The sequence below is a fragment of the Hemiscyllium ocellatum genome, chromosome 25 (assembly GCF_020745735.1).
Source record: "Hemiscyllium ocellatum isolate sHemOce1 chromosome 25, sHemOce1.pat.X.cur, whole genome shotgun sequence".
Classification (NCBI taxonomy): Eukaryota; Metazoa; Chordata; class Chondrichthyes; order Orectolobiformes; family Hemiscylliidae; genus Hemiscyllium; species Hemiscyllium ocellatum.
The window spans coordinates 30,054,966-30,067,596 of NC_083425.1; the positions used below are offsets into that span (position 1 = coordinate 30,054,966).

General features: G+C 39.4%; 1 protein-coding gene across 3 annotated transcripts in view; it reads left to right on the top strand.

The window, feature by feature from the left end:
* Positions 1-10,335, top strand: part of mfsd11 (major facilitator superfamily domain containing 11) — a 58,600-nt gene extending 48,265 nt beyond the window's left edge. For all 3 annotated transcript variants that reach the window (XM_060844979.1, XM_060844976.1, XM_060844977.1), the window contains 2 exons: positions 9,314-9,449; positions 9,646-10,335. In XM_060844979.1, the coding sequence (XP_060700962.1) occupies positions 9,314-9,449; positions 9,646-9,807 (298 nt within the window). In that variant the 3' untranslated portion in view covers positions 9,808-10,335. The remainder of the gene's footprint in view (positions 1-9,313; positions 9,450-9,645) is intronic.
* Positions 10,336-12,631: the final 2,296 nt, after the last annotated feature.

The window sequence follows — 12,631 nt, forward strand, 5'->3', positions numbered from 1 at the left end:
TAATGCAGACTTATCTTGGCATTCCACCAGTCCCTTTGAATGTTTGACCTGTAATTTCTGACTCTCTCAGGAGATAAAACAGAATTTGGAACTGTGCAGACTTCAAGATTTTTGGATATCTCTGACATACATGTCTTTCTTAAAACTTCGTATTGATAATGTCGATCAGATACAACTTCATTTCACTGTAACCGTGGATTGTATCACTGTATTGATTAAGTAACCTAAGAGTGTCTGGTGTCTGTTCAACCCCTCGTAAAAATTTCAGCAAGTCAGAGGTACATGAGAGTTGGGTGTGGTAGTGACCAAGCTGCACACTGAACTTTACTAACCCTGTCCTTTCAAACCCACCATCGACAGAATGCAAATCCCAGGCAATCCCGCGTGGGTTGTTTTTAGTGCACTTCAACCAGCTTTAAAACAACGGTACATTTTTAACACTTTTGTGGAGGGGCTATCATTTGATTGGTGTTGTTAGATTTCACTGGTTGGCTGAGAATCAGGAGTGCAGTCATGTTGCTGGTCTATTTAGAGGCCAATGAGTGAGTCTTAGACTGTTGACGAAGGCCACTTTGATTGCATTAATGCTTGAAGTATTTTTGATGATGACAGCCATTCTTCATGGTATAAGTGTCTTGAAGGGTCTTTTTATGCAGTGTACACAGGAAGATTGTGTCACTGAAGAAAATGATATAATCACTGTCCTCTGAAAAAATTACTTACTGATTCAGATGAGTGAGTGCTATTTTATAGTGGTTATGGACTGCTAATCCAGAGGCTTGCACTAATAACACAGAGAACTGTAAGGTTAAATTCATATGTGGTAGATGATTGAGGTAGTCCAATTGTGAAATCCCATCACACCAAAATTGGAGGTGGGCAGTGAAGAAAGTTACCTCCGAGTACAATGGGGTCTTGATCAGATGGACCAATGGGCTGAGAAATGGCAGATGGAGATTAATTTAGATAAATACGAGATGCTGCATTTTGGGAAAGCAAATCTTAGCAGGACTTATACACTTAATGGTAAGGCCGTAGGGAATGCTCCTTGAAAGTGGAGTCACGGGTAAATAGGATAGTGAAGAAGGAATTTGGTATGCTTTCCTTTATTGATCAGATATTGAGTATAGGAGTTTCTTCATAGTGCAGAGCTATTAGAGGAAAACAAACCAGGCCTCATCTTCCCAGCAGCCAACTGGCATAGTCTGAAATGTTATTGTCCCGATCACCACGTTGATAGCGACTGACATATGGTGAGCACATGAGATAAGTATGATGTAAGGATGCTGGGAGGTGTAGGGTGCCAAGAGGAAAAGCTGACAAGTAAGAAGGGGACAAGGTATCAAGTGGTTGAGATGCCAGGGTGACACTGGCAAGGGCACCAGGCAGATGATGTAGTGTTTAGGATATACTCGGGTGAATGGGAGAAATTAGTTCTGGCAATGGGATGGGTGTTGATTCTGGGTGGGCATTATATGTGGTAGTGGCAGGAGGTGGATGGGGTCTGAGGTTGGGTCTAGCTGCAACAGCGGAAGATTTTGGGGGAGGGTGGTGTTCAGATATACAGTGTGAGACGTTTGGTCCTGATGTGGGGACTTGTGCTCTGGAGCAGGTGTCAGGTGCCACATCCCAGGGTAGAGCTCAGGAACAAGGTGTCGGATATCCAGGACTCCCAAGCCTTTAAGCAGTTCTGAGGAAATGTACCTGGAGAATGGGCGAGGGAAGTACAGGGTCTGTGGTGCTGGAGAAGCACAGTGGGTCGGGCAGCATCTGAGGAGCAGAAGAGTCGACATTTCAGGCATAACCCTTCAAGAGGAATGAGCTCATGCCTGAAATGTCGACTCTCCTGCTTCTAGGATGCTGCCTGACTCGCTGTGCTTTTCCAGCACTACACTCTCGACTCTGATCTCAAGCATCTGCAGCCCTCACTTTCTTCAAGTACAGGGACTGTTGACTCATGCATTTAATTGTCTAACATTTCCTCAGTAACTATTTGGCTTAATTTTGTTCGGATCCTCCAGAATCTCCATTTTATATGGAACTTTAAGAGTATTCCAAGCTTAGAGAAATTGCCCTGCCAAATATTCAATTTCCCAGGCAATACCTTCAGAATCTGCTCTGATCGGGAATTTCCAGGAACCCCACGCACAACTCCCATCTACACTGTGATAGCAACTGTCTGTCTGGCTCTTTCACCATCACTGCCTGCTGTTGGCGTTTGTGTTCTCTCAGAGCTGAATCTGCCCCAAGTCAGTTAGTCCCTTTGCATAGGAAAGTCATGTCACATCACTGATGTCATCTTGATGCAGAGTCTGGACGTGGACATGAGCTAGGCATCCGATTTCTAGCCTGGGATTTAAAATTCAACATCTGAGGCCAACAGTTCAGGTGAATGCAAGAAGATTAGTGTCCATGCTGGAAGAACTCAATGAGGCAGAGTCTCAATATTGGAATTAGGCCATTTCAAAAGGAAATCAGAAAGGTTTTCACACAAAGGATGGCAGAAATTTGAAACACTCTCCAGTAAAAGGGTTTGGATGCTGGGGGTCAACTGGAACACCCCAAAACAGCTGGCAAATTTGTTTATCTGAACAAAATACTCCCCGCCTCATGTTGTTCAGATAGTTGAGGTTCCTCTATAATTCTGTTAAATGTGGAGGAAATGTATTGCAGGTGCAGATCCACCAGGATTCATTTTTTCCCTTTATTTGTTCATGGGATGTGGATATCAATGATGAGGTCAGCATTGGTTATCCATTCCTGAATTGAATGAGATAAAGTTCTACGGCTGAGACCGTTGTTGTCTGTCACGTGTGAGGACAGTAGGTGGAAGGTGGAGAGGAATGGCTCAATATACACAGCGAGGTTAGGGTACTGCTCTGGGATCGACAATCACTCTGGGGCAAGTTAACCATATCAGGGGTGGAGACAGCACTGTGCATGGCCAGGAAACAGCCGCTGCTGGGGTAGTTCTGCTTGGTGTCTGGCATCTATGCAGCACTGCCCCCTTGGCCGTGCTGCAAGCTGTAACCAGGCCTGTCATGGCTGTGCCTCTGGAAGGAGCGATAGAAGTGAGCACAGGGACCCCTGAAGCAAACCATACCACTATGTTTCAGCCAGTCAGGATGAAGAGGAATTGTCACGCAAGCTGCTGTGCCAGATTTTAAGATCCCTGATGATGTCTCGTTGACCAGAACAAGCGGAAGATACTATAATCATCTGGAAGCTATCAGACAAGCAGGTGATAATTGGACCAGGAGCCAAACTCAAGCAAGCCCCAGGAGCAGGTTCTGTCCCTCATGGGAGAGAGGGAGTGTGAGAAGCCATCAACAAAGCTAAGAGTGTTGAGTACAGGAGTTGGGAGGTCATATTGCGGCTGTACAGGACTTTGGTTAGGCCATTTTTGGAATATTGCGTGCAGTTCTGGTCTCCTTCCTATCGGAAAGATGTTGTGAAACTTGAAAGGGTTCAGAAAATTTACAAGGATGTTGCCAGGCTTGGAGGATTTGAGCTATAGGGAGAGGTTGAATAGGCTGGGGCTGTTTTCCCTGGAGCGTCGGAGGCAGAGGGTGACCTTTGTAGAGGTTTATAAAATCATGAGGAGCATGGATAGGGTAAATAGGTAAGGTCTTTTCCCTGGGGAGGGGGAGTCTAGAACTGGAGGGCATAGGTTTAGGGTGAGAGGGGAAAGATATAGAAGAGACCTAACTTTTTCACGCAGAGGGTGGTAAGTGTATGGAATGAGCTGCCGGAGGAAGTGATGGAGGATGGTACAATTGCCACATTTAGAACCCATCTGGATGGATATATTAATAGGAAATTTGGAGGGACATGGGCCAAGTGCTGACAGATGGGACTCGATTGAGTTGTGATATCTGGTCGGCATGGACAAATTGGACCGAAGGGTCTGTTTCCGTGCTGTACATCTCTGATTCTCTACTTCACGTTTTTCTACACTATTCTTTTTCCAGAATTTTGCCTATTCATTTAACTTGTAGTCTCCTTACATTGTCTTCACAACCATTTTCAATCTATCTTTTTATAATTAGCAAATTTAGCAACAGTGCCCTTCTTCCCTTCATCTAAGTCGTTTATATAAATTGTAAAATGTTCAAGTCCCAGCACTGATCCTAAGTACAGTACATTCATGGGTTCTCCTTTATCCATAGTGCATGTTACATCCTCAAACAAAAATCCAATAATTTGATTTTAAAAAACTGTGTTAAACTCTGCCTGATTACTTCAAACTTATCCGATTGCACTGTGATAACCTCTTTAATAATGGCTTCAATCATTTTTCCTGTTACAGATGTTAAACAAACTCACCTGCAGTTTTCTGCTTTCTGGCTCACTTGCTTTTTGAATAAAGGAAATGTTTTTGCTATTGTCCAGTCTAATGGTACTTTTCCTGAAACCAAAGAAAATTGAAACTAACACATCAACTATTTCACTTGTCACATCTTTTAAAATCCGAGGATGTGGTCCATCTGCCTAATTGCCATTTATAGTTCAGTTTTCCATTATTCAGTTTGGTACCAGCTTTATCTCATCAGTGAACAAATAGGTTTTCCACTCTGGATATTGGCCTCTCGGAGTGCAGTTAGAGCCAAGTTTATGACATTGTGAATGGCTTGGCTATAAGGGCAGGGGGAAGAAAGGAATAATAGTTATTGGGGATTAATTTGTTAGAGGAACACACAGGCATTTCTCTGGCCAGAAATGTGATTCCATAAAAGTATGTTACGTCTCTTGTGCCAGAGTCAACAAATTTGCAGAGTAGCTGCAGGCGATTCTGCTGGGAGATGATGAACAGGCAGAGACTGATCCACATTGGTATCAATGACTTAGGTAGGAAAGAAGATGTAATCCTGCAATCAGCATTTCGGGAACTAGGTAGGAAATGAACAAGCAGGACCTCAAATGTAATAATTTCTGGATTACTCCCAGTATCATGTACGAGAGAATACAGAACTACATGGGTAAGATGCATAAATATATGACTAGAAAGATAATCTAAGAGGGAGGGCTTTAGATTCTTCACACAGTCTGATTGACTCTGACTCTGGAAAACATGGCACTTATACAGGCTGCATAGGTTGCACTGAAGGGACTCCGTTTCTTGCCAGGTATTTTGCTATTGATGTTGGGAGGGTTTCCAAGTAATTCAGCAGGAGTGTGGGAACCGAGAGAATATTAGAGAGGAATACCAGAGTATGCACAATATTTGGAGAGATCAACAACATTAGTTGAGAATAGGAAGTCATTTGGTGAAGTTGTAGTTTAGAGAGCAATTAATTAAGTCTATATCGGGTTTACTGGACATGTGCGTGTATGTGAATACATGAAGTACAATAAAGAAGATTAGGTGGTTACAGGCTTAGATGTCATGAGGGATTATAATTTTGTGGCGATAAGAGAAAGCATACTGAGTGAAAGCAAGCAGACTAGTGGTTAATCAGTATTTTTGACAAGTTTGAAATGGAGTTCCCCAGGAGTTAGTGTTGGGCTCCATGCTTTTCCTGATATATATTAATGAGTAAGATCTGGATGTCCAGGTGACAGTTTTGGAGTTTGTGGTTGATATGAAACTTGGGAGCATTACAAATTGTGAGAAGAATCATGTGGAACTCCAAAAGGATGTGGACAAGTTAGTGAAATAAATGCACAAAATTCTGGAGAAACTCAGCGGGTCCGACAGATTATGGGAAGAAAAGCAGAGTTAATGTTTTGGCTACAGGGTGACTCTTGAGGAATTTAGTTTTCTTTAACACCAGGAAAGAAGTGAAAAAGTTTCTTGTTAAAGCATCAAATAAGGTGAGAAATGAAATGTAACTGCATATTGGGACAACTTTGAAATAGTGTGAGGCGGAAAAGTTTCAAATGTGCATGTGGTGGCATGTGGCACGAAGTGTGGATCTCAGGATGTTGTCATAGCAATTATCTGAGGAGCATGAGAAGTCTTGGACATTCCTGTATTCTTGGTTGGGTTTGACACATGAAAGGTGGAATCTATGCACAGTAAGGCAGAGTGGAGGCAGTCACTAAGGAAAGAGGTGTGGTTGTGAAATGTTGAGAGGGAAGAAGAAAGCGGTGAAGGTGAACAAGTTGAAAAATTAAACTGAAACACCATCAGACAAAGAGTAGAACTTCTTTGAGAAAGAAATGTACCTATGAATTAAACATTGAGATTAAAGCAAAATGCAGTGTAATGCTGGGAGTCTGAAGGAAGCACAGAAAATGCTGGAGAAACTCAGTGGATCTGGCAGTGTCTGTGGATAGAGAACCATAAAGGTTTTGAGTTCACTATAACTTCTTACAGACACGGATTTGAAAGAATGCTGTGATGCATTTATGTACGAAGAACTTGGACACTGTATACAAAAGGAGACAATAGAAAAGGGTGCAAAGGCATTCTTCTAAAACCTTTGGAATATCATGTCAGGTTGCTCATGTTAGCATGAAGAGAGGGGTTGAATATTATTTAAATAGAGAAAGACTGCAGAGCACAACAAAACACGGATTAGGACTCTTTGTCGAAGACACAGATTTAAAGGGTAATTGTGAAGACAAATGGAAGGTTGGCCTTTATTTCAAAGGGAATGGAGTAAATACTTAGAGATTTTGCCAAAACTTTGCAAGTCACTAATTGGACCACAGCTGGAATGTTGTGAACAGTTTTGGGCACTTTACCAAGAAATGTTGCATTAGAGACAGTCCAGAGAAGGTTCACTCGGCTGATATCAGGTCTAGATGGACTGTCTGAGAAGGTGACATTTAATAGATTGGATCTGTTCTCATTGCAATACAGAAGAATGAGAAGTGATCTTCTTGAAACATACAAAGTTCTTAGATGACTTGACAGGGTAGACGTGGGAAAGCTATTTTTCCTTGTCAGCGAGTCTAGAACTAGACAGCATAATTTTAGATTAAGGATTCACAAGTATAAGACCGACGAAGAGGAATTTCTTGTCTGAGGGGAGTGAGTCTGGAATTCTTTACCGCAGAGGGCTGTTGAGGCTAGGCTATTAAGCATATTCAAAATTGAGATGGACAGATTTTTAATCAGTCAGGGAATCGAGGATTACTGACACAGGAAAGTGCACTTGAGGTGCCATGATCGGTTTGAATGGTGAGTAGACTCAGTGGGCTGAATAGCCTACCTTTGCTTCTATGTCTTATGGTCTTATTGATCAGAGAGAATAGCTATATGAGTAGACCCCTGAAGGTACAGGTGGAGGGAGCAGATAATAGTGCAGCCAAAGCTTTACTAACAGTGATGTAGTGGACTAGAGAAAGGTGGTTATACAATACTTGTATAAAACATTTGTTAGACTTCATCTGGAGCATTATGTATATTTCTGGGTGCTATGCTGTAGAAGACATAGAAATCCATTGGAGAGAGTTCGGAAGAAATTTTGTAAAATGCTACTAGTGTAAGGATAGGTTGCAGAGGTTGGGACTGTCATCTCTGGAGAAGAGACTGAGTGGAAATCTGCTAAGTTTTGAAAATCTGAGGTCTGATTAGTGTAGATGGGGAGAATCTATTCCTGCTTCTAAAATGATGAATGAGGGCACAGATTTATAAAAGTAGCAAATGTAATATGAGAAAAATGCTTTTTCTGCAATGCACTACCTGGAAGTATGGTGGAGCTACAGTAAATTAAGGCATTTTCAGAATGCATTTGATGATTATTTAAATAGGAACCATGTGCAAGAGTATAGGTGAAAGGCAGGCAAATGGCACTAAGTTGTAAAGCTCATTAGAGAGCCAGTGCAGACGTGATGGGCCAAATAGCTTTCTTTTGAGCCATATCAATCCTGACATTCTGTGACCAAATGGTGAACCCCTTACTTGGAATTTTTCTTTCTTACTGAAATGTATCTATTCTGTGTCTCCTGACCTATACCTTTAAATGTCTGCTCCAGCATCTCTGTTGACCCATTCCTTAACCTAATTTGGCAGTTCCCTTCAGCTAGCTCATCTTTATACCTCATAATTGTCCTTATTAAAAAATAAAATACTAGTCTTGGACCCAGTCTTCTCTTCCTTAGACTGAAAGTAAAATTCAATCTTAGGAGTGCCTTCACACTTTATTACTTTTAATCTTATCTGTTGATTTTAAAATTGCATCCTTTCCTGTCACAGCCTGTTTATCATTTCCTGTATTAATACCTTTCTTTAACACCCTCCATCTACTCTTTTTGCCATGTTTGTCAAATCTGCTCCCTTTCCTCCGATATTTGATTTAAACTCCTCTCTACTTCTCCAGTTATCAGGCTGGTCATAACACCAATCCCAGCACAGTTTGACATTAGACAGTCCCAATGGGACTGATCTCACTATTCCCAGTACAAGTAGCCCATGATTTGGAACCCACTTTTCACACACCAGCCTTTGAATTATACATTGATTTATCTAATCTTTCTTTGATATCCCAATTTGCACATAGCTCAGGTAATAATCCAAAGTTTGTTACATTAAAAGTTTTACTTAATTTGGTGCCTAACTTCTCATGCTGATTGTGCAGAAACCCTTACTCTGACCTGCCTCTATTCCTGGTACCAACATGAACCACACCGACTGGATCATCCCTTTCCCACTCCAAGTGTCTTTCCAACCCTGAGCAGATGTCCTGGACTTGACATCGCTCTTTGCTGCAGAGAAAAGTCAATTCACTTTATTACACTCTCCGACTAGCACTACATTGCTTTTTGCTCCACCTACTTGAGTAGCATCCTTTACAACAGTGTCATGATCATCTGGCTTATCCACACTGTAGCCTTCCGTTTCTTCCAAACAAGCTGAAAAAAACCTCAAACCTGTTGGACAATAGCAAAAGCTGTGGCTTCTACTTCGAGTTTCCTTACCTGCCTTAATTGTAATTGCACTTAGCTGCCCCTGACAACTCACCGTATCAGAAAACCCTCTTTTGATGGGTGTGACTGTCCCTTGTTTCACAACATGCAGGTAAGTCTCCCCCACTGGTGTGTCAAAGTACCTGCAGCTTGGCCTGCCAATCTCAAACTCTGAGCATAGCCTCTCTGGGAGTAAATACCAAACTGCATGTAGTGCTTTTACTTGGTGCTCCTAGGATCTTTGACACAATATCTCATTCTTGTGGAATGATAGACAGAAATGCTTTCTGGTGATTTCAGTTTCAAAAACAATTGGATAGTTTTATTTTGTCTTTTCCTAAAGACAAAACACAGATTAAAATTTCTTCAGCATTTGAATGATAGAGATATACTAGAAGTTTTATGTTTGCATTCATGAATTTTCCAACTTGTAATTTGTTTCTTTTTAACTTCACAGCAAAATCATTGCTATGGTTTGCAGTTTCCTCCTGGGACTAGGTGATAGTTGTTTCAACACACAACTCCTTAGTATAGTAGGATATATGTATTCTGAAGAAAGTGCTCCTGCGTTTGCTGTCTTCAAGTTTGTGCAAGTAAGAGTGAAAAGCTTTCTTGTGCATGTACTTGATCTGAGGGCAACTGATAAATACTTATAACAAATATTAATTATAGCAATACAAGGTTTGATTTAATTTTCAATGTTAATGTTAAAATATTTTGTTAATCCTATACATTGAAGTTTCTACTTAGCAATAAACTCATTGAATGTTATTTTTCTGTCTCCACCAGTCTATCAGTGCAGCAATAGCATTTGGCTACAGCAATTATCTATTGCTCAAGTGGCAGCTGCTTATCCTTGGTGTGATTGGATTATTTGGCACAATATCTTTCATCCTCGTGGAGTGGAAGACAGAGGCACATTCTCGTGGTTTCAGTTATAACCGCATTTAATCAAGAAACTGCATTTTCAAAGACCCAATGATGCGTAGGTTTTTAAAGCTTAGATTTATTTTTAAATACCACTTTTACTAATGTTTTTTGAGAAATTTAATTAGTTGTATGAAAATATTTCTAAATATAGTTTTCAATGAAACCTTAAATTTACCATAATTGTATCAGACCAAGGGCCGTCTCATCAGTGGTGATTTAACCTGAGGGCCACCAATTTGGATGAGCAGAGGGCTTGAGAAGGGGAGTCCTTCATAATAAGCTCAACCGGTGTGGAAATTGAACTCTCACTGTTGGCCTCAATTTATGTCGCAAACCAGCTGTCCAGCCAACTTAGTTAATTGACCTGCTTATTTGTGGCTAAAAGATATAACTGGAGTGAATGTCATAAAGCCAATAAAGTGAAGCTGGTTACTAAATAGCTGATGGAATACAATAACCAAACATTTCTGCTGCACATAAATTCTGCACTACAAGAAATATGATGAACAAACTAAATCTGATCTAAAATATTGACTTCACTGATTTGAAATACCATTTTAAGCATTTCCTTGTAGTGATGTAGAATATTATTTCACATCCAAATTATGGTAAATTGCCAAATCTTATTGATCCATTTATTTGAAGTAGAAAATTCTTTTCATAATTAACAAAACTTGAAGAAATTTCCAGTTTTTTAAAATGAAAATCAAAGCACTTTCTTGAAATCGAGAATAATTGTTAGAAAATTTTATTTTCACCATGCTTCACCTCATCAATCTTTGTTTTTTTTTAAAAATATACATTTTGCTGGTAGGTACTATATGAAGAGTACCAACTAACAAAAGCATATTGTTTCACATCATTTCAAAAATATTGTCTGCTACTCTAAAACTTATTAATTCGACACACATATTTGTACTGTTAATGTAAAACTAAATATTTTTGTGGTAAATATTTCCAGTTTGATCATTTTTTGAAAATACATGTTTTGTGCAAATAATTCCAATGTGATATTTCAAGTGGAAATATAAGTGTTTTCTGATTATTAATGATTGTGACTAGAGCTGGAATGATTTACTATGAAAATGACCAAATTTACAGTGTGCTAGTGATGTGCCTTCAAATGTTCAGGATTTGACAAAAAGATAAAAGTTGTTAGTGACTCAGTTAATTTCTAATCTAGTATGAAATGTTTCTGTTTGCTGATGACTTTCTACGAAATAGTTACGTAAAGATCAAAAGGGAAACTTTGCTTTGAACTAAGGTTTAATAAGAAAGTAAAGTATTACATTTTAAGGGTTTTCTGACTGTTTACATTTAACCACTCTCTTTAAACTAATAGGTTGTTATATTAGTAACTGTTAATTTTTTCTCATTACAACTTTATTAATCGGTGTCTAATTTTTGTAGATGCTAAACCATATTCCATATATATATTCGATATTATATACATATTCCAGTAAGATTCCATACAATCTTACTTGGACAGTAATTGATCAATGAATGTTTTCCACAATGACCTGCTGACTTCTGTATCAGTTTGTCTGCATTTACTGGATCGAAGGTGCCAATTTCCTCAATTTAATGTTGGGCCTTAAAGTTGAACAAGTTGATTTTGCAAAATTCTCTTTGTGCAGCGATACCAATTAACTTTTCCATTCGCCCACATGGAGAGGTCAAAGACTGTCAAGGAGCATTTTTTTTCTCTCAGCAAGCAATGATTTAAATTGTACAAAACCTGAGCTTGATAGAGCTGAGTTTAGTACTTTGTGATCGTATATATGGGAACCAATTTATTGAAAAAAAAGGAAGCATTATTGATGTGAACTAGAACTGAAAATTGACTTCCCAGGAGCACTCTAGATTTTAGGCACTTAATATCAGCAAGTGTATGCATAATGTTTTATTCATTTTCTATTAATCCATCACTAACTGATCTAACTAGCTAAGTTTTTATGACAGGATCATGTTGCTGCATTGCTGAAATATGTAGCCCATATCTCAGCTGAAGAGTGTAAAGCTGTGGTATTTGATGCTCATGTAGATACTTAGAATCCCCCTCGTGTGGAAACAGGCCCTTCGGCCCAACAAGTCCACACTGACACTCCAAAGAGTAACCCACCCAGATCCATTCCCTTATTTGTCGACATATATTGAATACACAAATGTTTCTGTTTTAAGCAGTTTCCAGAACTTGAAGTTAATGTATTCTGCACTTATAAAATAACAAGTTTTATATTCTGATATTAAACTATGCATAATTATTAATTATTTCTGTCACATGATAAGTATTTAAATTTAAAAAGATTTTTCAAATAATAACTTACCTTTTTAAATACAATGGATGGAATATTAAAAGTATATTAGTGATGAGCATTAAGCATAAATTTGAGCTGTTGCACATTGTCTTTGTTATTATTGAAACGTTTAACTTCAAATTAATCCTCAAAGCTGGCTAAATCTGATGTGACATTAGTCAGATCACCTGTGCATTGTCACCATAACTGCTGAATTGCGAAGCTTGATCAAGCTTTTCTCCCCCACTAGGAAATGCACCAGGTAAGACCAATAGCTATCATTTCTTGGTAGCAAACTCAAGTGCCATGTTGGAGATTTTCAGTACAAAATTTGAGTGCCTGCTCTGCTGTTGGGGGTGCCACCTTTCTGGTAGGGTGTTAAACAGAGGCCTCACCTACCTTTTTCAGGCAGATAGGAAGGATCCCATGGCAGGTTTTTTTTTGAAGAAGAGTTTTCTACCTCTTAATTAGCAATACTAAAGTCATAAAATCAAATTATTTGGTTAATTTCATCTTGCTGTTTGTGAAATGTTGCTGTGTGCCATTTG